This window comes from Hylobates moloch, unplaced genomic scaffold (genome assembly GCF_009828535.3).
Source record: "Hylobates moloch isolate HMO894 unplaced genomic scaffold, HMol_V3 SCAFFOLD_2, whole genome shotgun sequence".
NCBI classification, from domain to species: domain Eukaryota; kingdom Metazoa; phylum Chordata; class Mammalia; order Primates; family Hylobatidae; genus Hylobates; species Hylobates moloch.
In genome coordinates, this window is record NW_026652277.1 from 43,721,169 (window position 1) to 43,748,961 (window position 27,793).

The 27,793-nt window shown below is 37.6% G+C and overlaps 1 protein-coding gene across 7 annotated transcripts in view; it reads left to right on the forward strand.

Moving 5' to 3' along the window:
• FAM13A (family with sequence similarity 13 member A) overlaps nucleotides 1-27,793 on the forward strand; it is a 394,397-nt gene that overhangs the window by 192,904 nt on the left and 173,700 nt on the right. For all 7 annotated transcript variants that reach the window (XM_058432961.1, XM_058432969.1, XM_032141067.2 and 4 more), the window contains one exon: nucleotides 4,397-4,471. In XM_058432961.1, coding sequence (XP_058288944.1) covers nucleotides 4,397-4,471 — 75 coding nt within the window. The remainder of the gene's footprint in view (nucleotides 1-4,396; nucleotides 4,472-27,793) is intronic.

Consider the following 27,793-nt stretch of genomic DNA (forward strand, 5'->3'; position numbering starts at 1 on the left):
TGAAACCCCATCTCTACTAAAAATACAGAAATTAGCTGGGCATGGTGACGTGTGCCTGTAGTCCCAGCTACTCAGGAGGCTGAGGCAGGAGAATCGCTTGAACCCAGGAGGCAGAAGTTACAGTGAGCTGAGATGGCACCACTGCACTCCAACCTGGTGACAGAGAGAGACTCCATCTCAAAAAAAAAAAAAAAAAAAAAGAATTAAAACCAGTAAGTTTAAGGTCTGATATTTCTAAGGGCTATGGAGAAACATAAAATAGGGTAGGGGATAGAGATAGAGAGCAACAAGTGGAAGAGGAGAGAGGTAGTGATTAATATCCCTTCCCAGGTGGCATCCTGGGAAGAGAACCTGCTCCAGTGAAATTGAGCAAAGACCTGAGTGAAACAAGGGACCACACCTTAAAAGAGCTGTGGAAGTAGTGTGCAAGGCTGAAGGGACAGTGAGTGCTTTCCTATTTTTAAATGTCATTAGTAGTTGAATAGTAAGGCAAAAGAAGCCACGATAAACAAGGTATTTTTTTCCTTCCTTATTGTATTTTTAATTGGTGTTCTTATGATACCATGACACAGCTGGTTTAAGCAAGAAGGTGTTGTGCAAAGTTCGTTAAAGTGAGCAATTAGTTCGGTCAAAAGTCTCATGTAAGTAAACCAAATGTTTAAAATAAATATAAATATACCCTATGTGATCTATTAATGTCCAGTTTGACACTTCATTCTCCAGTGCCCAGCATTGGAATACCACCCATTCCAACTAGTAATAAGATTCAGTTGATATTTTTTGAATAAATTTTCATGCCTACATACAGTTTAACACTTAGAAACACAACATCCCCATCCAAACTTTTTCCAAAAAGTTCTTCTAAAGGAAGAGTTTGAACACAAACCCAAGGTCTCTTTTGCCTTGAGAATGTGGGAACGTTCTTTACATGGCTTTGTAAAAAATTTAGATATAATTCACATACCATTGAAATTCAATCTTATAAAGTATACAATCTGTGGCTTTGTGTGTGTTCACAAAACTGTGCAATCATCACCATTACCTAATTCCAGAATATTTTTATCACCCTAAAAAGAAATCTCAGCCAGGCATGGTGGCTCACTCCTGTAATCCCAGCACTTTGGGAGGCCGAAGTGGGCGGATCACAAGGTCAAGAGATAGAGACCATCCTGGCCAACATGGAGAAACCCCATCTCTACTAAAAATACAAAAACTAGCTGGACATGGTGGTGCACACCTGTAGTCCCAGCTACTCCAGAGGCTGAGACAGGAGAATCACTTGAACCTGGGAGGCAGAGGTTGCAGTGAGCCAAGATCATGCCACTGCACTCCAGCCTGGCAACAGAGCGAGACTCCATCTCAAAAAAAAAAAAAAAAAAAAACTTCATGTACATCAGACCCATTAGCAGTCACTCCACATTCCCCACTCCTCCCAACCCCTGGCAATAACCAATCTACTTTCTGTCACTAAGTATTTGCCTATTCTGGACATTTCATATAATTGGAATCACACAATATATATCCTTTTGTGTCTGTATTCTTTCACTTAGCATGCTTTCAAGGTTCATTCATGTTGTAGCAGGTGTCAATACTTTATTCCTTTTTATAGCTGAAGAATATTCTATTATGTGACTATACCATGTCTTGTTTATCCATTCATCAATTGATGGGCATTTGGATTGTCACCACTTTTAGTCTATTATGAATAATGCTACTATTTGCATTTGTGTTTATGTTTTTGCTGTGGACATAAATTTTCAACTTTCTCAGATACATATGTACAAATATAAATGGCTTTATAAAGGTTTATAAAATGCTTTATCTTAGTATTTCATACTTAACTGCATAATATATGTTTTAAAAGAATACATTAAGTTATCACCAGTTATTTGCTTAGGTTACTAGTTGAATTATTTAACTTTTCTCCAGAAATCTAAGTACCATGGGCCTTACAGGAAGGTGTTACCTGTGTCCTGTGGCTCTGCAGCCCCCTTGCTTGCTGCTTGCTGCAAGGGTGGGAGCTGCTGTTTCAGTACCGTTCTGATGGGGCACTGGGAACGCAACTCTGAACGGGTGCTGGCTTGTCTTTTCATCAGTAAATACTACTTCTTCCTTGAGCTAGATCTCTTATCTGTCAGTTCATTCTCAGACTGCTAAACTTTACTTTGTCTGTATTGTCTGAGTTTAAAGTCATAAAACAAAAAGTAAATATAATTCATGTAGGTGACATTTGCAAAAAGAAGTTTAGAAAAAATGCTTTCAGAGTCTTATAGGGAAAAGTTGACTGTCAGCCTTGTGCCCATTAATTCACAGAGACAGGCCTAGAAAATAGAATAAAGAAATACTGTCACTTCTGTTTTATGCATAAGGAAGAAAGAATTATAGGCATTTGTAAACACTCAGTCATAGACAAAAATCAGACATTTCTACTAATTTCCCTTAACAGTCAGCCTTGTTTCTTTTCATCATATTCTAGCATTTACATACCAGTAGTTTAAAAAACGGGTACAAGCATAAAGCATAATTGTGTTATCCAAGCATAGTCAAATTACGCAATGTATTATGCAGTTGGCTCTCCTAAATGTCATGCTGGATATAGTTTATCCCTCTCACAGTGAGTCAGAAGCGGGAATGGGTTCATTCACTATTTCCAGAAAGCAGCTTACCACCAGCAGGTGCTGTAACTAGTGGGAAAGGGTAAGACTGGAACGCACACTTATTTAGGGATCTCTGAAATGTACCCTTTGGTACTTACATAAGGGCTACGTGAGGCCACAGGCAGCTGAGAGTGTTGGCAGTACCTGCAGCTACTCCCCAGCTTAGAAGAGGCTTCCAATCCCCTATGCATCTGGGAATGTTTCTCCCTAGCACCAACCTGAGAACATGTGCTATGTACTGCTTTGTGGTCCAGACACGAGTCTCAGCTTTGCCACTGTCTATGTGATCTTGGACACATCACCTTAGAATCCAAGTCCCTCATCTGTAAAATCAGGGAGGCCGACTAGTTGACCTTTACAAAACTCTTTTGGCTTTAAAATGCTATGGCTCCACAACTTAGTGGTTTAAGATGCCAAGTATAGTATATCAGAGATGAGTAATTATAAAGGTATTAAGAGCTCAGGCCCTAATGTTTTACAGAACAATCTTTGAGTCCCGTGTGATCTTGGGCAAGTTTACTTAACTTCTGTAAGCCTGCATTGTGTTAGCCTTGAAGGGGAGATGATGATAATAGTTCCTAGCTCATAGGGCTATCGGGCATAAAAATGGCATTATAAATGCAGAGTCTTTAGCAGTGCCTAATACATGATAAGATTCAATCTTTATTAATAATAACTAGTGTTGTTACTTTCTTTAGGGACATTTTATCCTAATAATATATTGTTCCCTTTAGAAATAAATGAATATAAGTCTAGCAAATTTTAGTAATATTCTGAAGTATGTAGACTAAAATTATGTTTAAAAGATTATAACGAATTAGCCATAAATTAAACTAAAAAATGTATGATTTAGATGATTGAATGGCAGGAATGTTGGGGAAGAAATGGGATACAGAGGATTATGGAATAAGTGAAAAAAATATGACTGACCTTCTCCTTAGCCTTCTTGTTGCCTATAATTTTCCTTTTATGTATTATTTTCCTATCTTAATTTGGAGATGGAATCATCTATGGAAAGCTTATCCAAGTTAATGGCTATTTGGAAGTGAGGCTCTGCATTATTGAAACAACAAAACAAACAAGATTACTGTCATTTCTGTTCATCGTGTATGAATAAATAATCTATACAGCTCTGCCTCAGCTGCCTCCTTGTAATTTCTGCCATTATTTTGGCAAATGTTGTTTTGGTGTGAACCAAGGACTTGGAGGTTTAATAATTCTGGAAACAGATACTCATGTATTCTTCCACAGGATGTTAATACAAAACTATCACCATTTAATAGTGGTTTGCTAAATGAACTGAAGGAAATTGTTTAAGATCAAGTATGTAAAGTGTCAGAATCCATCTGTAAAATGTGGGGAATGTTGGCGACTTTAAGTTTGTTGGTTGATATTTTGGAGATTTAACTATTCACTTCTCAAAAGAAGAGCAAGCTGTCTATAGTGGATATGTATGTGATAAAATGACATAATAGTGCAGATACGATTTTTAATGATCATCTCTGAATATATGTACTATAAATCTCTCACCTACTCCATCACCATCTTATCTTACTTTACTGTTGTATATGACAAGTAAGAGGAAAAGTTTTGACTCCATGCTACAATTTCACCAGCTTCTGATGTGAACAACTCAATCCAGAAATGCTCTCTCTTAAAAATTGTTTTTTACTACCTTGTAATTTTTGGTTAGGGTAAGTTTCTTTAATCTCTAATGTTCCTTTATACTTCTTTTGTAGGAGGCCTGTTATAAGAACATCCTTTTAACAAGAGGCTTAGAAAGAGACATGCCAAAACCACCTCCAAAAACCAAGGTAAACTATGTTTTCTCTGTAGGCGACCATGTGAAATCTTTAGCATGGTTCTTTGTTTTTCATTGTTGTTTGTTTTTGTTTGTTTGTTTGTTTTAAGACAAGAGTCTTGCTTTATTGTCCAGGCTGGAGTGCAGTGGTGCAATCTCGGCTCACTGCAACCTCTGCCTCCCACGTTCAGGCAGTTCTGCTGCATCAGCCTCCGGGGTAGCTTGGACTACAAGTGTGCACCACCGTGCCCAGCTAATTTTTGTATTTTTAGTAGAGACGGGGTTTTGCTGTGTTGGCCAGGCTGGTCTCAAACTCCTGACCTCAGGTGATCTGCCTGCCTCGGCCTCCCAAAGTGCTGGGATTACAGGCGTGAGCCACGGAGCCTGGCCAACGTGTTTCTTTATGTTCTCCTATTTCCATGTTCTGTTGCTTGCATTTCCTTCAGCCCTTTTGGTTTTTTATTTGTTTGTTTTTGCAGGGAAGTAGGCATGAGGGAGTGTTGCGGGAGGGTCTGGTGGTATAAAAGCACTTTTTGTATAGTACCTTTAATCCGTGGTTGTATTCAGCCAAAAATTCTTCAGACACTCCTATTATTGAACAGATAGTGATAATTTTTAGTAGATGGTTTTACTTCTGTGCAATAACAATTGTTTCTATGAGACCATGCCTTTTGCAGGAACACAGATGGAGCTGGAGGCTATCATGCTTAGTAAACTAACGCAGGAATAGAAAACCAAATACCACATGTTCTCACTTATAAATAAGAGCTAAATGATAAGAACTTAGGAACACAAAGAAGGAAACAACAGACACTGGGACATCCTCGAGGGTGGAGGGTGGGAGGAGGAAGAGGAACAGAAAAGATAAGTATCGGGTACTGGGCTTAATACCTGAGATGTAATAATATGTACAACAAACCCTTGTGATACATGTTTACCTATGTAACCTTCACATGTACTCCCAAATGTAAAATAAAAAATTTTGAAAAGAAATATATAAAAAGTAAAATGCCAAAAAGTTCACTATTAAGAAAGAAGAAGGACCAGCCTGGCCAACATGTTGAAACCCCATCTGTACTAAAAATACAAAAAAAAATTAGCCGGGATTGGGTGGCGGGCTCCTGTAATCCCAGCTAATTGGGAGGCTGAGGCAGAAAGAATTGCTTGAACCTCAGAGGCAGAGGTTGCAGTGAGCTGAGACCATGCCTTTGACTCCAGCCTGGGAAACAAGAATGAGACTCCATCTCGTTCATACATACATACATACATATATACATACATACATACACACATGCATACTTACATAAAATTTTTTCTAGCCTCCAACATAGGAAATAGTCAAGTGCAATAGATCTTCCTAGGGTACCTCTAAGCATAATAGAAATGCATGAGATGCATTTTCCCTTCTGGGTGTAAAGTAAAATGTTCAGCTGTAATTTTTTAAAATAAAAATCACTTTATTGATGTTTCATAATTATGAGGAACACATAATCAATGGAAAGTATTTACATAAATTTTAACAAGAAAAAATAAGAACTATTATAGATATTATAGCATAAAGGCATTAATGTGTAAAATTTTGTTTCCCTTAGTAAGAAAAAATCCAAAATGCACGTAATTATTTCACCAGTGAAAAGAAAAATTTCTTTTTTTTCTTCAACTTTGATTTTAGGTTCAGAGGTACAGGTGCAGGATGTACAGCCTTGTTACATAGGTAAATGTGTGCCATGGTGGTTTGCTGCACAGATCTCCTACCATCACCTAGGTATTAAGCCCAGCATGCATTAGGTATTCTTGCTTATTCCCTCACCTAAGCTGCCCCAATGACAGGTCCCAGTGTGTGTTATTCCCCTCCCAGTGTCCATGTGGTCTCATGATTCAGCTCCCATTTATAAGTGAGAACATGCAATGTTTGGTTGTCTGTTCCTGCATTAGTTTGCTGAGAAGTTAGTTAGTTTCCAGCTCCATCCATGTCCTAAAAAGGACATGATCTCATTCCTCTTTATGGCTGCATAGTATTCCATGGTGTATGTGTGCCACATTTTCTTTATCCAGTCTATGATTGATGGGCATTAGGGTTGATTCCATGTCTTTGCTATTTTAAGTAGTACTGCAGTGAACATACATGTGCATGTATTGTTATAATAGAATGATTTATATTCTTTTGGGCATATACCCAGTAATGGAATTGCTGGGTCAAATGGTATTCCTGGTTCTAGATCTTTGAGGAATCACCATACTCTCTGCCACAATGGTTGAACTAATTTACAATTCCACCAACAGTGTAAAAGCATTTCTTTTTCTCTGCAACTTCATCAGCATCTGTTCTTTCTTGACTTTTTAATAATAGCCATTCTGACTGGCATGAGATGGTATCGCACTGTGGTTTTGATTCACGTATGTCTAATGATCAGTGATGTTGAGCTTATTTTCCTGATTGTTGGCCACATAAATGTCTTCTTTTGAAAAGTGCCTGTTCATGTCCTTTGCTCACTTTTTAATAGGATTTTTTTCTTATAAATGTGTTTTAAGTTCCTTGTAGACTTGATGTTAGACCTTTGTCAGATGGATAAGTTACAAACATTTTCTCCCATTCTGTAGGTTGTGTATTCACTATAGTGACAGTTTCTTTTGCTATGCAAAAGTTCTTTAGTTTAATTAGATCCCATTTGTCAATTTTTGCTTATGTTGCAATTGCTTTTGGCGTTTTCATCCTGAAATCTTTGCCCATGCTTATGTCCTGAATGGTATTGCATAGATTTTCTTGTAAAGTGTTTACAACAAACATAAAACCAAAAACTTTAAAAATCCTAGAAGTCTTTAATCCATTTTGAGTTAATTTTTGTATAAGGTGTAAGGAAGGGGTCCAGTTTCAATTTTTGGCATATGGCTAGCCTGTTCTCTCAGCACCATTTATTAGAGAATCATTTTCCCATAGTTTGCTTTTGTCAGTTTTGTCACAGATGAGATAATTGTAGGTGTTTGGTCTTATTTCCAACTTCTCTATTCTATTCCATTGGTCTATATGTCTGTTTTTGTACCAGTACTATGTTGTTTTTGTACCAGTACCATGCTGTTTTGGTTACTGTAGCCTTGTACTATAGTTTGAAGTCAAGTAGCATGATACCTCCAGCTTTGTTCTTTTTGCTTAGGATTGTCTTGTATGTTTGGTTCCATATGAATTTTACAATAGTTGTTTTCTAATTTTCTGAAGAACATCAATGATAGTTTAATGGGAATAGCATTGAATCTATAAACTACTTTGAGCAGTATGAGTATTTTCATGATACTGATTCTTGCTATCCATGAGCATGGAATGTTTTTATATTTGTTTGTGTCCTCTCTGATTTCTTTGAGGAGTGGTTTGTAGTTCTCCTTGAAGAGGTCCTTTACTTCCCTTGTTAGCTGTATTCCTAGGTATTTTATTCTTTTTGTAGCAATTGTGAATGGGAGTTCATTCATTATTTGGCTCTGTTGTTGGTGAATAGGAATGCTATGATTTTTACACATTTCTTTTGTATCCTGAGACTTTGCTGAAGTTGCTTATCAGGTTAAGAAGCTTTTTGGGTGAAATAATGGGGTTTTCTGGATATAGGATCATGTCATATGCAAACAGGGATAGTTTGACTTTCTCTCTTCCTATTTGAGTACGTTTATTTCCTTCTCTTGCCAGATTGCCCTGACCAGAACTTCTGATATTATGTTGAACAGAGTAGTGAGAGAGGGCATCCTTGTCTTGTGTCAGTTTTCAAGGGGAATGCTTTCAGCTTTTGCTCATTCAGTATGATATTGGCTGTGGGTTTGTTATATATGGCTCTTATTATTTTGAGGTATATTCCTTCAATACCTAGTTTATTCAAAGTTTTTAAAATGAAGTATGTTGAATTTTATCAAAGGCCCCTTCTGCATCTATTGAGATAATCAAGTGTTTTTTTTTTTCTTTAGTACTGTTTATGTGATGAATCACATTTACTGATTTGCACATGTTGAACCAACCTTGTATCCCAGGGATGAAGCTGACTTGATCGTGGTGCATATGCTTTTTGATGTGTTGCTGGATTTGGTTTGCCAGTGTTTTATTGACAACTTTTGCATCAATGTTCATCAGGGATATTGGCCTGAAGTTTTCTTTTTTTGTTGTATCTCTGCCAGGTTTTGGTATCAGGATGATGCTGGCCTCATACAATGAGTTAGGGAGGAGTCCCCCCTTTTCAATTTTTTGGAATAGTTTCAATAGAAATGGTACCACCTCTTCTTTGTACCTCTGGTAGAATTCAGCTGCGAATCTTTCTGGTCCTGGGCTCTTTTTGCTTCAATTTCAGAACTCGTTATTGGTCTATTCAGAGATTCAGTTTCATCCTGTTTCAGTCTTGGGAGGGTGTATGTGTCCAGGAATTTAAACATTTCTTCTAGATTTTCTAGTTTATGTGCATAGTGGTGTTTATAGTATTCTCTGTTGTTATATAGTATTCTCTGGTTGTTTGTATTTCTGTGGGGTCAGTGGTGATATCCCCCTTATTATTTCTGATTATTTGATTCTTCTTTCTTTTATTCTTTATTAGTCTAGCTAGTGGTCTAACTAATTTTTTCAAAAAAGCAGCTCCTGGATTTGTTGATTTTTTTGAAGGGTTTTTCATGTCTCTATCTCCAGTTCCACTCTGATGCTGGTTATTTCTTGTCTTCTGCTCGCTTTGGGGTTTGTTTGCTCTTGGTTCTCTAGTTCTTTTAGTTGTGATGTTAGGCATTTAGTGCTATAAATTTCCCTCTTACCACTGCTTTAGCTGAGTCCCAGAGATTCTGGTACATTGTTTCTTTCTTCTCATTAGTTTCAAAGAACTTAATGATTTCTGCCTTAATTTCATTATTTACCCAAGTGTCATTCAGGAGCAGATTGTTCAATTTCCATGTAATTGTGTGGTTTTGAGTGAATTTCTTAATCTTGAGTTCTAATTTGATTGTACTGTGGTCTAAAAGACTGTTATGATTTCATTTCTTCTGCATTTGTTGAGGAGTGTTTTACTTCTGATTATGTGATCAATATTAAAGTAAGTGCTGTGTGGCGATGAGAAGAATATATATTCTGCTGTTTGTGGGTGGAGAGTTCTGTAGGTATCTATCAGGTCTGCTTGATCCAGAGCTGAGTTCAGTTCTTGACTATCTTTGTTAATTTTCTGTCTTGATGATCTGTCTAATATTTTCAGTGGAGTGTTAAAGCTCCCACTATTATTGTGAGGGAGTCTAAGTCTCTTTGTAGGTCTCTAAGAATTTGCTTTATGAATCTGGGTGCTCCTGTGTTGGGTGCATATATATTTAGGATAGTTAGCTATTCTTGTTGACTTGAACCGTTTTCCATTATGTAATGCTCTTCTTTGTCTTTTTTTATCGTTGTTGGTTTAAAGCCTGTTTTGTCAGAAACTAGGATTGCAACCTCTGCTTTTTCGGTTTTCCATTTGCTTGGAAATTTTCCTCCATCCCTTTATATTGACCCTATGTGTGTCTTTGCACAGGATATAGGTCTCTTGAAGACAGCATACTGATGGGTCTAGACTCTATCCAGCTTGCCATTCTGTGTCATTTAATTGGGGCATTTAGCCTATTTACATTTAAGGTTAGTATTGTTATGTGTGAATTTGATCCTATCATTGTGATGCCAGCTGCTTATTTTACAGACTTGTTTATGTGGTTGCTTTATAGTATCACTAATCTGTGTACTTCAGTGTGGTTTTGTATTGGCTGGTAACAGTTTTTCTTTTCCATATTTAGTGCTTCCTTCAGGAGCTCTTGCAAGGCAAGCCTGGTGGTGACAAATCCCCTTAGAATTTGCTTGTTTGCAAAGGATCTTATTTCTCCTTTCCTTATGAAGCTTAGTTTGTCAGATATGAAATTCTGGATTGGAAATTCTTTTCTTTAAGAATGTTGAATATTGGTACCTAATCTCTTCTGGCTTGTAGAGTTTCCACTGAGAGGTCCATGGTTAGTCTGATAGGCTTCCCTTTGTAGGTGACCTGGCCTTTCTCCTTGGCTTCCCTTAACATTTTTTCTTTTATTTTGCCCTTGGAGGATCTGATGATTATGTGTCTTGGCATTGATCTTCTCATGGAGTATCTTACTGAGGTTCTCTGGATTTCCTGAATTTGAATGTTGGCCTGTCCTGTTAAGTTAGGGAAGTTCTCCTGGATGATACATGTTTTTCAGCATATGAAGTATGTTTTCCAACTTGGTTCCATTCTCCTCATCTCTTTCAGGTACCCTAGTCAGTTATAGGTTTGACCTCTACATAATCCCATATATCTCAGAGGTTTTGTTTATTCATTTTCATTCTTTTTTCTGTATTCTTGTCTGCCTGTCTTATTTCAGAAAGGGAGTCTTGAAGCTCTAATATTCTTTCCTCCACTTGGTCTATTCTGCATTGATACTTGTGATTGCATTGTGAATTTCTTGTATTGTGTTATTCACTTCCATCAGGTCAGTTATGTTCCTCTCTAAACTGGCTGTTCTGGCTATCAGCTCCTGTATTGTTTTATTATGATTCTTAGCTTCTTTGCAGTGGGTTACAACATGCTCCTTTAGCTCGGTGAAGTTCTTTATTACCCATCTTCTGAAGTGTACTTCTGTCAATTCAGCCATCTCAGCCTCCACCCAGTTCTGTGCCTTTGCTGGAGAGGTGCTGCAGTCATTTCGAGAAGAGACACTCTAGCTTTTTGAGTTTTCAGCATAGAAAAACTTCTTTAATCCAAAATGTTTCATGAGAATTTGATCATTTGTTTGTCTACCCAGAAAAGTAATTGTATTAGTTTCATAGCCCGTCACTTTTCTAATCTTTAATCTTTTCATTTGAATAGAATGCCTACTTACTAAGTATATATAATACTCCTAACTAGCCACCATGACATTTATTTATTTATTTATTTATTTACTTACTTATTTTGTTTCCATAAGTTTTTAGGGAACAGGTGGTATTGGGTTACATGAGTAAGTTCTTTAGTGGTGATTTGTGAGATTTTGGTTCACTTATCACCTGAGCAGTATACACTGCACCCAATTTGTAGCCTTTTATCCCTCAACTCCTTCCCACACTTTCCCCCAAAGTCCATTGTATCATTCTTATCCCTTTGCATCCTCAGAGCTTAGCTCCCACTTTTGAGTAAAAACAATGTTTGGTTTTCCATTACTGAGTTACTTCACTTAGAATAATAGTCTCCAGTCTCATCCACGTTGCTGCAAAAGCCATTAATCCATACTTTTTTATGGCTGAATAGTATTTCATCATATATATATATGTATATATATGTATGTGTGTGTGTATATATATATACATACACATACACACACAGACACACACACACAGACACACACCACAGTTTCTTTACTTACTTATTGATTGATAGGCATTTGGGCTGGTTCCATATTTTTGCAGTTGTGAATTGTGCTGCTACAAACATGCCTGTGAAAGTATCTTTTTTGTATAATGACTTACTTTCATTTGGGTAGATACCTAGTAGTGGGATTACTGGATCAAATGGTAGTTCTGCTTTCAGTTCTTTAAGGAATCACCACGCTGTTTTCCGTAGTGGTTGTACTAGTTTACATTCCCACCAGTGGTGTAGAAGTGTTCCCTTTTTACCACATCCATGCCAACATCTTTTTTTTATTTTTTTATTATTAGCCACCATGACATTTATAAAGCTACTTTTTTTCCCGTTCTAAGACAATATATTCTCCCAACTTTTTTGAATTCACTGCAGGCAATATTTTTAAAAACTCTGTTTTCTGATTTTAATAGAAAGTTACTAAAAAAAATTGTAGTTTTATTTTCAAAGACAATTCAAGAGCAGCATTGAGCTATTACTTAGTGTTTAATTTATGGCAAGAGTATATGGTTTATTTTTAAAGAAATAAAAAATCTTTCCTTATAAAACTTATGCTTTGATTTTTTTCTGGAAAATTATTTCAACTATCTATTATGGTTTCCTTTCTTGACTCAAACTATTTTTTGTGTCTTTTTTACTGAAATATTTGCATGTCCAAACTTACAGATGATTAATTCAAATGTATAGTAGAAATTTGGTTTACTGTACAATTAGTAAACATTCAATGTCAAAAATATACTCACTAAACAAATGCATTTTGGGAAAAAAACGTGGGATTTGAGGAACATTTTTAGGTAACATTTGCTTATTAACTGTATATGTATCAACTACTTTGAGGTGATGAGACCTTAAATGAATCACTTCCTAAATGAAATATACTCTTGAAACTGGTCATAAAAATGTTTTGAAGTGATTCGATTACTCTCATGAAATTAGTCCCATTTGTAACATGTTATTTATGTAAAGAATCATAATTAATATGTACTTATTAATATCCCTTTCATGTCTCTGGCTGTATGGTTTATGACCAGCTAATTCCATAGAGAAATTACTTCATTGGTTAAGTCTTGGTTTGTGACTAGCTTCTTTGTGGCCTTACACGAATGAGTTTAAGTTTACATGAGCAAACTAAACTCTACTTAGTTTGGGGTGATTATCTTTGTAATGTCAAATCTCAGAAATGAGGCAGAGCCTGTGAACTGTAAGAGATTATTAAGGTACTAACTCTGTTACCACAATTTTATCTTAAAATCTTTTTTTCTCCAGTTGATCTTTGAAAGCCAAAACTGAGAACACCTTCAAAATATGGTTAGTGTGTCCTTTCTAGGGTAACTTAGTGAGCTGTGAGGGTGATGCATATCCTTGGTATTAATGGTACTCCATTTGGTCTCCATTGCTGTCTTTCTCAGACATCTCTAGTTACAGCTGTATTTGCCTTGGACAGTTAAGTATTTCTGATCCCTATATGGGCTAGAGATGTAAAATGGTAATCCAGAAATGGCTTATGTCCATTAGCTCTGGAGATGTCTCTGTCATCTAAGCCGTCTGTCTGTACGTGTGTTCCCTCTGCCAGCTGGTGTCTCTGCTCTTGAGCAATGAAAAGTGTTATATTTCTTTTCCTTAGGTAGGAAAGCCACATCTTAATTTGAGTCCAGGATGAAAAAGATGATACCTCTATTACACAGTGCCATGGCACTTCTGGATGAGTAATGATTCCCAGCCCTGCTAGCTCAAGGACTTACTCATGTAGCTATTCCATGACCAATACTGCATAGACTATATATGCCAACAAATAATTGGAATGGATGACACAGAAGAGAACATCAAATAGATTTTTAGATAAAGAGGTATAGAATGTGGAAAGACACAGCTCCTTGTAACGTAGTATAGTTGTTAGGAGAGGAGACAAAATTTTCTTCTACCAGACTCAGGTGCTATGGCTCTAAGCCTCACAACCCATTTACTTTGCTCAATATATAAACCCTGAAGAGGATCAAATGAACTGAGGGAAGAAAACGATCTTCCTTCTCTTTTCCCTTGGGGTATGCTCTAGACTTCACACAATAGTTGCTGCATTTGTAACCTTACCAAAAAACTCAAGGTAGGTCATTGTATGAGGATAAATATCAGATTTATTCAGTGCTAGTATGAAGGTATAAAATAAACAATGATCTATTTCCATTTTGACTTTTATCAGGGGATACAAAATGTACTGATAAAAATTAAAATTATAAGCACGTGATAGTTTTGGTTAGTTATTGGATTCTCCTAATGCTTTCATAGATGTTTCTTTTATTAAACAGAGTCATATTAACTATAAGATGTGGGATAAAGATTGTATAGTTGTCAAGCAAACAGTTATGGAGTAGATGCAATTGTTAACTTGTTTTTCTTTTCAAAGCTTAATGTTTTCAGGAACTATGAATCTTTTTTTTTTTATCATACTTTAGGTTTTAGGGTACATGTGCACAATGTGCAGGTTTGTTACATATATATCCATGTGCCATGTTGATTTCCTGCACCCATTAACTCGTCATTTAGCATTAAGTATATCTCCTAATGCTGTCCCTCCCGCCTCCCCCAACCCCACAACAGTCCCCGGAGTGTGATGTTCCCCTTCCTGTGTCCATGAGTTCTCATTGTTCAATTCCCACCTATGAGTGAGAACATGCAGTGTTTGGTTTTTTGTCCTTGCGATAGTTTACTGAGAATGATGTTTTCCAGTTTCATCCATGTCCCTACAAAGGACATGAACTCATCATTTTTTATGGCTGCATAGTATTCCATGGTGTATATGTGCCACATTTTCTTAATCCAGTCTATCGTTGTTGGACATTTGGGTTGGTTCCAACTCTTTGCTATTGTGAATAGTGCCGCAATAAACATATGTGTGCATGTGTCTTTATAGCAGCATGATTTATAGTCCTTTGGGTATATACACAGTAATGGGATGGCTGGGTCAAATGGTATTTCTAGTTCTAGATCCCTGAGGAATCGCCACACTGACTTCCACAATGGTTGAACTAGTTTACAGTCCCACCAACAGTGTAAAAGTGTTCCTATTTCTCCACATCCTCTCCAGCACCTGTTGTTTCCTGATTTTTTAATGATGGCCATTCCAACTGGTGTGAGATGGTATCTCACTGTGGTTTTGATTTGCATTTCTCTGATGGCCAGTGATGATGAGCATTTCTTCATATGTTTTTTGGCTGCATAAATGTCTTCTTTTGAGAAGTGTCTGTTCATGTCCTTTGCCCACTTTTTGATGGGGTTGTTTGTTTTTTTCTTGTAAATTTGTTTGAGTTCATTGTAGATTCTGGATATTAGCCCTTTGTCAGATGAGTAGGTTGCAAAAATTTTCTCCCATTCTGTAGGTTGCCTGTTCACTCTGATGGTAGTTTCTTTTGCTGTGCAGAAGCTCTTTAGTTTAGTTAGATTCCATTTGTCAATTTTGGCTTTTGTTGCCATTGCTTTTGGTGTTTTAGACATGAAGTCCTTGCCCACGCCTATGTCCTGAATGGTATTGCCTAGGTTTTCTTGTAGGATTTTAATGGTTTTAGGTCTAACATTTAAGTCTTTAATCCATCTTGAATTAATTTTTGTATAAGGTGTAAGGAAGGGATCCAGTTTCAGCTTTCTACATATGGCTAGCCAGTTTTCCCAGCACCATTTATTAAATAGGGAATCCTTTCCCCATTTCTTGTTTTTGTCAGGTTTGTCAAAGATCAGATAGTTGTAGATATGCGGCATCATTTCTGAGGGCTCTGTTCTGTTCCATTGATCTATGTCTCTGTTGTGGTACCAGTACCATGCTGTTTTGGTTACTGTAGCCTTGTAGTATAGTTTGAAGTCAGGTAGCATGCTGCCTCCAGCTTTGAATCATTTAAGAAGAGATTTTATTCAGTAATGAGATGAGATGTCACAGTTATTTTTTCTTTAATGTTTTTAAAAATGCCTGTGAAAGTAAACCAGATACTTAAAGTAATGTAAGGTTTTGAGAAAACTTAGTGACCATATAATTTTTTTAATATACAGTTCCTAAAAACTTAATAAACATTGAATTTTACCAAGTTTCCAAGTTATTTTAAAATCAGTGTTAATAGGCATGCATACATTTTATGTTTCTTTCAGTAACATATATTTATAATTAGTATTCTCCTTTTTCCAGTTAACATTATTTACGTTATGTGTTTCCATGCATCAACCTAGTTTATATGCTTATTGTTTTAGTAAAATAATAGTATTAGTAGTAATAGAAATAATAGTGGTGATGATGATAACTAACATCAGTCAAGTGCCAAGCATTGTACTAACTACTTAATGTATATTATCTCATCTAATAATAATAATATTTCATGTGTTGTCATATCATATTTAGCCATTTTGAATATTTGAGACTTTCTAATTTATCATTAGTATAAAAAGCACAACTATGTAAGTGTTAATAAAGAATAACTTTTGAATATGAAATAGTATTATTTTCTTAGATTTTATTACCTATAGTAGAATTAAAGGATGTAAGTAGCTTTAGAATTAAAGGATATGACTGATGTATCCTAATGTACCATCTTTCCTCTCTCAAATTAACACTATTGAAAAACTGAATTAGGCCAGGTGTGGTGGCTCATGCCTGTAATTCCAGCACTATAGGAGGCTGAGGTGGGTGGATCACTTGAGGCCAGGAGTTCTAGACCAGCCTGGCCAACTTGGCAAAACCCTGTCTCTATTCAAAATACAAAAATTAGCCAGCCATGGTGGCGCACGCCTGTAATCTCAGCTACTCAGGAGGTTTAGGAACAAGAATTGCTTGAACCTGGGAGGCTGAGGTTGCAGTGAGCCGAGATCGCCACTGCACTCCAGCCTGAGTGACAGAGTGAGACTGTGTCTCAAAAAATAAAAATAAAATTAATACTTATCATTTCCATGCGTGTTATTGTAGGAATACTGCATATCTATATATATTTATACATAATACATGTTATAGTCTTTGCATGTTTTAAAACATTATATAAAAATGGTACACAGTGTGTTGCCTTCTGTGGCTTCATTTTTTTTCTGTTCAATATGCTGTCAATATTAACTTTCAGTAAGAATATGGTTGTTATTCTAATTTTTCCCCAATACTTAGATTGTCTCCAACATTTAAGTCACTTCCAATAGTTTGCTATTAAACATTTTTAAGTGAATAATTTTCATGTGACTCGTTCTACGCACATGTGGAAGTATTAGATCGTAAGCATGTGCATCTTTAACTTGTCAGGACATTACAGATGCTCTTAGGATGTTGCATCAATTTACATGCTAACATCTGTATATGATTGCTTCCATTTTTCACATCCTCACCAGTCCTTTGTAATAGGAGTTTTTGTTGTTACTGCTTTTCCTCAACCTAATGGTTATAAGACATGTCTTGCTATTGCCTTAATTTGGATTGCACTAATTTCTAGTTGTGCCAGAGAGACTGAATATTCATGTGTTTCCCAGCCCCTTTGCCATTAGGTCGGGCCAGTCAACTACTTTCGGTCAATATAGTGTTACTTCAGGAGAGAATTCAAAAGCTTGTGCATAACTCTTGAACCGTTTCTTTCTTTTTTTTTTTTTTTTTTGAGACGGAGTCTCACTCCATCAGCCTGGCTGGAGTGCAGTGGCGCGATCTCGGCTCACTGCAAGCTCCGCCTCCCGGGTTCACGCCATTCTCCTGCCTCAGCCTCCCGAGTAGCTGTAGCTGGGACTACAGGCGCCTGCCACCACGCCTGGCTTATTTATTGATTTATTTGTTTGTTTGTTTATTTATTTATTATTTATTGAGACAGAGTCTGGCTCTGTCGCCCAGGCTGGAGTGCAGTGGCACAATCTCGGCTCACTGCAAGCTCCGCCTCCCGGGTTCACGCCATTCTCCTGTCTCAGCCTCCTGAGTAGCTGGGACTACAGGCGCCCGCCACCGCGCCCGGCTAATTTTTTGTATTTTTAGTAGAGACGGGGTTTCACCGTGTTAGCCAAGATGGTCTCGATCTCCTGACCTCGTGATCTGCCCGCCTCAGCCTCCCAAAGTGCCGGGATTACAGGCGTGAGCCACCGCGCCCAGCCTGAACTGTTTCTTATTGTACGGCAGCTACACAGTGGAGCACGGACCTTTTCGTTTCTTTGTGGAGCAGAGCCCCCTGTCAACCTGCTTTGGATCTGTGTCATGACCAAAAAATAAACCTCTGTTTTGTGAAGCTACTGAGATTTAGGGTTTAATTTGTAAACTCATCATAATGAAGTCTATCCTGATTAATACAAATGGGCAGCTTTTCATATGTTTATGTTGTCATATGTTTATTAAGCTTTGATCATATCTGTGATGATTAATTTGTGTGCTGCTTTCTTCTATCACTGACAGTTTTACTATTGGATTATCACTTTTTTAATGATTTATAAGAGTTTGTTTTTTAGCTGTTAACAGTTGTATGTATTCAAAGTACCTTTTCTCAGTATTTTGGTTTTCTTTTCATATTGAATATAGTACCTTTTAATGTATAAAAGATTTTTTTAATATGATCAAATAAATCAATGTTATATCAACTAAAAATAATGTAATAGCGAAAAATAATGAGCATTGTTTATTCTTTTTCAAGCCTTTTGTCATTTAACTTGTTTTCTTTCTTTTGGTTTTGTCCTACTGTGTTGGTAGTGCTTTAAGTACAAGGTTAGGTAAAAGCAGTAATAGCATGCCTCCTTGACTTACTCCCAGATTTTAAGGGAAAATTTCTACATCTGACTTTTAAGTATGATCTTGGCACTTAAAAAAATAATTATTTTAGAATGCCAGACACGTGGTGGACCCTTAATAAAGACTTGAAAGTGAACAGATAAATTATTCAACTGCTACTTTTATTTTGTATGAAAGTAGTTAGTGTCAGTATTTTTGTTATTGTTGTTTCTTTCTTTTAGAAGACAGGGCCAGGCGCGGTGGCTTACGCCTGTAATCTCAGCACTTTGGGAGGCCAAGGCGGGCAGATTACGAGGTCAGGAGATCAAGACCATCCTGGCTAACATGGTGAAACCCCATCTCTACTAAAAATACAAAAAATTAGCCAGACGTGGTGGCAGGCACCTGTAGTCCCAGGTACTTGGGAGGCTGAGGCAGGAGAATGGTGTGAACCTGGGAGGCGGAGCCTGCAGTGAGCCAAGATCTCGCCACTGCACTCCAGCCTGGGCAACAGAGCCAGACTCCATCTCAAAAAAAAAAAAAAAAAAAGAACACAGGATCTTGCTCTGTCTGTGGCCTGGGCTGGAGTGCAGTGGCTCAATCTTAGCTCACTGAAACCTCAGCCTCCTGAGTTTAAACGATCTGCCTGCCTCAGCCTCCCAAATAGCTTAGACTACAAGTGGCCACCATGCCCAGCTAATTGTTTTTTTTTTTTAGAGACAGGGTCTCACATCATTGCCCAGGTGGGTTTCAAACTCCTGGCTTTGAGCACTCCTCCCACCTCGGCCTCCCAAAGTGCTGGGATTACCAGCTAAGCCACTGTGCCCAGCCAGTATGTTTTTATATCTGTTTTCCTTTATGTATCTGCTTATTACTGGGTTTATGACATTTCTGTGTTTGGTAGTTATGCTTTATGACCTTAAGGAGGCTCTCTCATATCTGTAGTTTGCTAAGAGTTTTTGTCTTAAATGAGTTAAATTTTAGCAATGTTTTCTTCTGCATCTGTTAATTGTATGGCTTTTCTCTTTTACTCTTTTATTGTGAGGAGTTTTATTGATAGATTCTTCTAATCTTCAACCAAGATGCTATCACTGGAATAAACCAGTTCTCAACCTGGCCTCGATACATATTTTTAAATACCTTATGGGTTTTGAGTAGCTGATTTTTTGTTTAGTATGGTTGTATCCGTGTTTCTAAGTGTGTTTTGTTCTACATACTTTTGGTATAAATGTTGTACAGCCTAATAAAGTGAATTGGAGAGAGTTCCTCTTCTTTTTTTCTTACTCTGTTTTCTTTTTCTTGAGGCTGAGTCTCTCTGTCTCACCCAGGCTGGAGGGCAGTGGCATGATCACAGCTCACTGCAGCCTGAATCTCCCATGTTCGTGCCTCCCAATTCAGCCTCCTGAGTAGCTGGAACTACAGGCATGTGCCACCACACCTGGTTAATTTTTGTACTTTTTGTAGAGACGCGGTTTTGCCATGTTGTCCAGGCTGGTCTCAAACTCCTAAGCTCAAGCGATTCACCTGCCTCAGCCTCTCAACGTGCTGAGATTACAGGTGTGAGCCGCCATGCCTGGCCCAAGTCCCTTTTTTCTAATCTCTGAAACAATTTAAGATTGGGACTATCAATTGCTTTAATATTTGGTAGAACATACTGATAAAACTTTCTGGGTCTGGTAGTGTTTATTGGCTTATTTGTTTTTGATATTTTTGTTTTTTATTTGTTTTTGGTAAATGGCTTTTAATAATCAATTTCTTTTATGGATATAGGTCTAGTCACGTTTCTGTTCTGAATTTGTTTTGATAAGTTTTCTAGGAAATTGTCTATTTTAAGTAATTAAATTTATCAGCATAAATATTTTAATGTTAACTCTTATTTTTAAAATATTCTAGCTGTAGTTAACAAACTTCTTTTCATTTGTAGTATTCTCTTTTGAGACCTTCTCTTTTTTGCTCCTGATTGGGCATGCTAGAAATTTGTCTATTTTAATTATACTTTCAGAGAACCAGCTTTTATTTTTGTTGATTCTCTACTGTATCTTTGTTTCCTATTTCATTGATCTCTGATTGTTATTTCCTTTCTTTTCTGCGTCTATTGTCCATATAGAGATCTTTGTTTTTTTTCTGTCAGCTTTTCCTACCTAGACATATATTTTAAATATGGTACTTATGTGTTGTGATATTGCAGCTTAATTATCAATTCCATGAGTGTATTTGCTCTATCTACTGAAAGTCTCTTTTGAGGTGTTGAGTCTTTCCAGATGCTATAAGCAGTTGTAACCCTAGGCCAAGGAATAAAAGGGACTCTATGAGAGTCTCTAGATCAGTACTGCTGGGAAATCCAGTGCATATCCAGCTTGTTCTCCCTGGTTCGGAGGATCCAGCTTCCTAAGAGACTGGGTTTGGATACCTGACCTGCCCTGGACCTGAATCATCTCCTCTCGCATATCTTCCCTGCTTTGATAAGCACCCTGAAGCTTAGGCTCAATTTGAACATTTCACCCCATCTATTCTATGCCAGGTGCTGGGATGCAAAGGTGAACAGCCACTGCCTCTTACCTCAAGGAGCCAGGCTGAGCTGGAGACCAGACAGACATACAGGCAACTAAATGAAAACATCACATGTGCTGGACTGATTTTCTGACCTCCAATCTACCTTTGGTTTCACCTTCCTATTTGGCAAAGAACCAAATTATCCTGGTTGCCCTCATTTTTCATTAACGCTAAAGTTCTCACTGACCTCAGTGTTCCAGTTTCCCTTAATTTACTCTCTTCTACAATTATGACCAATGCCTAGCCAAGGTTTTTAATGCTAACTGCTGTGACAAACATCCCCATTATAGTATGGGCTATGTTCAAAATCAGTGTATTTCTCGGTTCTTTCACAGTCTGTTGCAGGGAGAGTGGGATTCCTAGGCAGCAAGACCCTAAGCAGTGATTCTAGTCACAGGCTGCTTCCATCTTCTACCAGTTTCATCTGAAAACATGCCCTCTGAAATGGACACTGAAAAAGAAGATAGAAGGCGTGTGCAAAGTTCACAGGTCCATAACTGCCACAGCACAGAAGTGATACTTATCCCTTCTACTTACATTCCAGAACTCAGTAACATTCTTGGAAGTCTGGGAAATGTCATCTTCCAGTGAGCACAGGAAGAGGGAATGAAATAGGAGTTGATGAATACATAGTATTATTGCCACAACTCACCCTCCTGTTTGCCACCTATATTTTTCCATTTCTTTTATCTTGCAAGAAACACATTTACTCCCTATACAAAGATGAAAATCCAAAGAACCAAGCAGTCATTACAACCAGCTTACAAGACCAGAATTTCCTGGTAATACGTGAGTCACGTACTCCATCTGGTCTAGACATGGCTCTTCTTGGTCTGAGAATCTATGAAATAAAAAGATGAATTGCCTGTCCCTCCCTCCACACACATATCGCCATATACAAATGGGACAGTATAACCACACTCAACAATCCCATTCACACTTCAATACACACACACACACACACAAACACGCACAGAAAGTAATGGAGGCTCCCTGATTAGACCTAAATTCTGTTTTCTGTGAGGGACTCCATTGTCTGTTTTCTTTCTGGCTGCTACCTTCACCCTCTGCGATTCCCCTCCTTGTCATTATTCCCCTGGGAGTGGGTATAGGGAGTGTGTTCCTTCAACTGTGCAGCTTTCCTACTGTTCATGAACGTCTGGTGACTCGAGGAATTTTTTTTTTTTTTTTTTGAATTCTTAGTAGAGACGGGGTTTCACTGTGATAGCCAGGATGGTCTCGATCTCCTGACCTTGTGATCCGCCCGCCTCGGCCTCCCAAAATTCTGGGATTACAGGCGTGAGCCAGCATGCCTGGCCTCGAGGATTGTTACAAGCCTTGAACAACAAAGGCTTGTTTAGTCTGGGCTGATTTATTTATTTATTTATTTATTTATTTACTTTTAATGATAGTAGTGGTAGTTGCTTAGTTGGTTTGTTGTGGCTTGAAGGAAGTTGACAGTAAGTTCACTCAAAAATGTAAAAATTGACTTTTGATCTGTTTGCTCTCAGTCAGGTCCATGTGCCAGCTATAATACCCAAAGTAGCATTGTCTTTTCCTCTGCCTTTCAAATCTCAGAGAAATCCTCTCACTGGAAGACATTTACCAGAATCCTACTGGCAGAAGATTCTGGGAAATACAGTTTCTGGGCTTTAAGCCTGGCAGTACAAAGCTATCTTATAAAAATTATATGAAATTATGTTTCAAATAAGCAGAATAAGCCATATGTGCTGTTAAATTGATTAGAGCTGGCTTCATGGAGGAGACAGAATTTAAGCAGAAAATTTAAAAAGAAGAACTGGAAACTGGCCAGAGGAAAGATTTCAGTTAGAACAACATAAGCAAAGAGTATAAGGAGAAAATGAGCATCATATGCTTTGAGCAGGGTTGATAGACCAGTCTATAATGGGTGGAAGGTTGATTAAGGGAAGTATTAGAAGATAAATTCTGAAAAATAGGCTGCAGCCAAATTGTAGAGTGGTTTGATTTTTAAATCTTGCATAAAGATTGCCTTGCTGTCTGACAAAATTTACTAAACAAAATCAAGAGCAAACAAACATAAAACAAATTTAAAGAATAAAGGGAAATTTATTTTCTTGTCTCAGAGAGGTTTTAGAAAAATAACAAGAAAGGCACATATGGACCAGGCACGGTGGCTCACGCCTGTAATCCCAGCACGTTGGGAGGCCAAGGCAAGCAGATCACTGGAGGCCAGGAGTTTGAGACCAGCCTGGCCAACATAGTGAAACCCTGTCTCTACTAAAAATACAAAAACATTAGCTGGGCATGGTGGCACGCATCTGGAATCCCAGCTATTCGGGAGGCTGAGGCAAGAGAATCACTTGATCCTGGGAGGCAAAGGCTGCAGTGAGCCGAGATCACGCCACTGCACTCCAGCCTAGACAACAGAGGGAGACTCTGTCTCAAAAAAAATAATAATAATAAAAGGTACCTATGTGAACCAAATGATAATTACCAGAGAGTTATTTTTTGCTGGGTCAGATGACTAGAGAATGAAAGATCTTTGGCTTCAAAGCCTTATAAAAGCAACTGTCACTTAATAGTAATGTATCCTTGAGCTCATTACAGAATATTTAGTTATCTCAGTATTCTAAATTTTTTTTTTTTTGCAGTTTATCTTCAATTGGATTTTTCAAAAATGTATTTCTTTATTTATTTATTATTTCAGTAGGTTTTGGGGGAATAGGTGGTGTTTGGTTACATGAATAAGTTCTTTAGTGGTGATTTCTGAGATTTTGGTGCACCTATCACATGAACAGTGTACACTGTACCCAATGTGTAGTCTTTTATCCCTCACTCCCTCCCACTCTTTCCCCAAGTCCCAAAAGTCCGTTGTATCATTCTTATGCCTTTGCATCCTCAGAGCTTAGCTCCCACTTATGAATGAGAACATACGATGTTTGGTTTCCATTCCTGAGTTACTTCAATTTAGAGTAATGATCTCTAATTCCATCCAGGTTGTTGCGAATGCCATTATTTTGTTCGTCTTTATGGCTGAGTAGTATTCCATGGGTAATATATATACCATAATTTCTTTCTTTTTTTTTTTTTTTTTTGAGATAGAGTTTCACTCTTGTGGCCCAGGCTGGAGTGCAATGGCACGATCTCAGCTCACTGCAACCTCCACCTCCCGGGTTCAGGTGATTCTTGTGCTTCAGCCTCCAGAATAGCTGGGATTACAGGCATGCATCACCATGCCCAGCTGATTTTTGTATTATTAGTAGAGACGGGGTTTCACCATGTTGGCCAGGCTGGTCTCAAACTCTTGACCTCAAGTGATCCACCCACCTCAGCCTCCCAAAATACTGGGATTACAGGCATGAGCCACTGCGCCAGGCCTATATACCATAATTTCTTTCTTTTATTTTTCTTTTTAAGATGGAGTCTTGCTCTTGTCATCCAGGCTGGAGTGCAGTGATGTGATCTTGGCTCACTGCAACCTCTGCCTCCTGGGTTCAAGCGATTCTCCTGCCTCAGCCTCCTGAGTAACTGGATCTACAGGCGCGTGCCACCACGCCTGGCTAATTTTGTAATTCTAGTAGAGATGGGGTTTCACCGTGTTGGCCAGGCTGGTTTCAAACTCCTGACCTCAGGTGATCTGCCTGCCTCGGCCTCCCAAAGTGCTGGGATTACAGGTGTGAGCCACCATGCCCAGCCACCATAATTTCTTTATCCACTCATTGATCGATAGGCATTTGGGCTGGCTCCATAGTTTTGCAATTGCAAATTGTGCTGCTATAAACACGCGTGTGGAAGTATTATTTTTGTTTAGTGACTTATTTTCCTCTGGGTAGATACCCAGTAGTGGGATTGCTGGATCAAATGGTAGATCTACTTTTAGTGCTTTAAGGAATCTCCACACTGTTTTCCATAGTAGTTGTACTAGTGTTCATTCCCACCAGCTGTGTAAAAGTGTTCCATTTTCACCACATCCATGCCAACGTCTATTTTTTTTTATTTTTTGCTTATGGCCATTCTTGCAGGAGTAAGGTGGTGTCACGTTGTGGTTTTGATTTGCATTTCCCTGGTCATTAGTGATGCTGAGCATTTTTTCATGTGTTTATTGGCCATTTGCATATCTTCTTCTGAGAATTGTCTATTCATGCCTTTAGCCCACTTTTTGATGGGACTGTGTGATTTTTTTTTTTTTGCTAATTTGTTTGGAACCTTGTATATTCTGGATATTAGTCCTTTGTCAGATGTATAGATTGCAAAGATTTTCTCCCACTCTGTGGGTTGTCTGTTTACTCTGCTGATTGTTTCTTTTGCTGTGCAGAAACTTTTTACTATAATTAGGTCCCATCTATTTATCTTTGTTATTGTTGCATATGCTTTTGGTTTCTTGGTCATGAAGTCTTTGCCTAAGCCAATGTCTAGAAGGGGTTTTCCAATGTTATCTTCTAGAATTTATATGGGCTCAGGTCTTAGATTTAAGTCTTTGATCCATCTTGAATTGATTTTTGTAAAAAGTGAGAGATGAGGATCTGGTTTCATTCTTCTACATGTGGCTTGCCAATTATCCCAGCACTATTTGTTGAATAGGGTGTCCTTTCTCCACTTTATGTTTTAGTTTGCTTCACTGAAGGTCCATTGGCTGTATTTGGCATTATTTCTGGGTTCTCTATCCTATTTCATTGGTCTATGTGCCTATTTTTATACCACTACCATGCTGTTTTGGTGACTATGGCCTTATAGTATAGTTTGAGGTTGGGTAATGTGATGCCTCTAGATTTGTTCTTTTTGCTTAGTTTTGGATTGGCCATTCAGGCTCTTTTTTGGTTCCATATGAATTTTCAGATTTTTTTTTCTAGTTCTGTTAAGAACAATTGGTGGTATTTTGATGGGAATTACATTGAATTTGTAGATTGCTTTTGGCAGTATGATCATTTTCACAATATTGATTCTACCTATCCAAGAGAAGAGGATGTGTTTCCATTTGTTTGTGCCATCTATGATTTCTTTCAGCAGTATTTTGTAGTTTTCCTTGTAGAGGTCTTTCACCTCCTTGGTTAGGTATATTCCTAAGTATTTTTTTTTTTTACAGCTATTCTAAAAGGGGTTGAGTTCTTGATTTTATTCTCAGTTTGGTTGCTGTTGGTGTATAGCACAGCTACTGATTTGTGTGCATTAATTTTGTTTCCTGAGACTTTGCTGAATTCATTTATCAGTTCTAGGAGCTTTTTGGAGGACTCTTTAGGGTTCTTAGATACACAATCAGATCATCAGCAAAACAGCGACAGTTTGATTCCTCTTCAGCAGTTTGGTTCCGCTTCCTTTCTTTTTCTTGTCTAATTGCTCTGGCTAGGACTTCCAGTACTATTTTGAATAGAAGTGAAGAGAGTGGGCATCCTTGTCTTGTTTCAGTTCTTAGGGAGAATGCTTTCAACTTTTCCTCATTCAGTATAATGTTGGCTGTGGGTTTGTCATAGATGGTTTTATTACATTAAGGTATGCCTCTTCTATGCCAATTTTGCTGAGGGTTTTAATAATAAAGCGATGATGGATTTTGTCAAATACTTTTTGTGCATCTATTGAGCTGATCATGTGATTTCTGGTTTTAATTCTGTTTATGTGGTGTATCACATTTATTGGCGTGCATATGTTAAGCCATCTCTGCATCCCTGGTGTGAAACCCACTTGATCATAGTGGGTTATCTTTTCGACATGCTGTTGGATTTGGATATCTTAAGGATTTTTGCATCTGTGTTCATCAGGGATATTGGTCTGTAGTTTTCTTTTTGTTATGTCCTTTCCTGGTTTTGGTATTAGGGTGATACTGGCTTCATAAAATGATATTGGGAGGATTCCTTCCTTCTCTATCTTGTGGAATAGTGTCAATAGGATTGGTACCAATTCTTCTTTGAATGTCTGACAGAATTCAGCTGTAAATCCATCTTTTCCTGAACTTTTTTTTTTGGCAATTTTTTATTACCATTTCAATCTTGCTGCTTGTTATTCGTCTGTGCAGAGTTTCTATTTCTTCCTAGTATAATCTAGGAGGGTTGTCTGTTTCCAGGAATTTATCCATCTCCTCTTGGTTTTCTAGTTTATGCGTGTAAATGTGTTTATCGTAGCCTTCAATGATCTTTTGTATTTCTGTGGTATCAATTGTAATACCTCTCATTTCATTTATAATTGAACTTATTTGGATCTTCTCTCTTTTCGTGGTTAGTTTCACTAATGGTCTATCAATTTTATTTATTTTTTCAAAGAACCAAGTTTTTGTTTCATTGATCTTTTGTATTTTTGTTTGTTTGTTTCTATTTCATTTAGTTCTGCTCTGATCTTCGTTATTTCTTTTCTTCTGCTGGGTTTGAGTTTAGTTTCTTCTTGTTTCTCCAGTTCCTTGAGGTGTGACCTTAGATTGTCTCTTTGTTCTCTTGCAGACTTTTTGATGTAGGCATTTAAGGCTATGAACTTTCCCCTTAGCACCACCTTTGCTGTATTACAGAGGTTTTGATAGGTTGTGTCACTATTATCATTGAGTTCAATGAATTTTTTAATTTCCATCTTGATTTCATTGTTGACCCAATGATCATTCAGGAGCAGATTGTTAAATTTCCATGTATTTGCATGGTTTTGAGGGTTCTTTTGGAGTTGATTTCCAATTTTATTCTACTGTGGCTTGAGAGCGTACTTGATATATTTCAGTCTTCTTAAATTTACTGACACTTGTTTTGTGGCTTATCATATGGTCTGT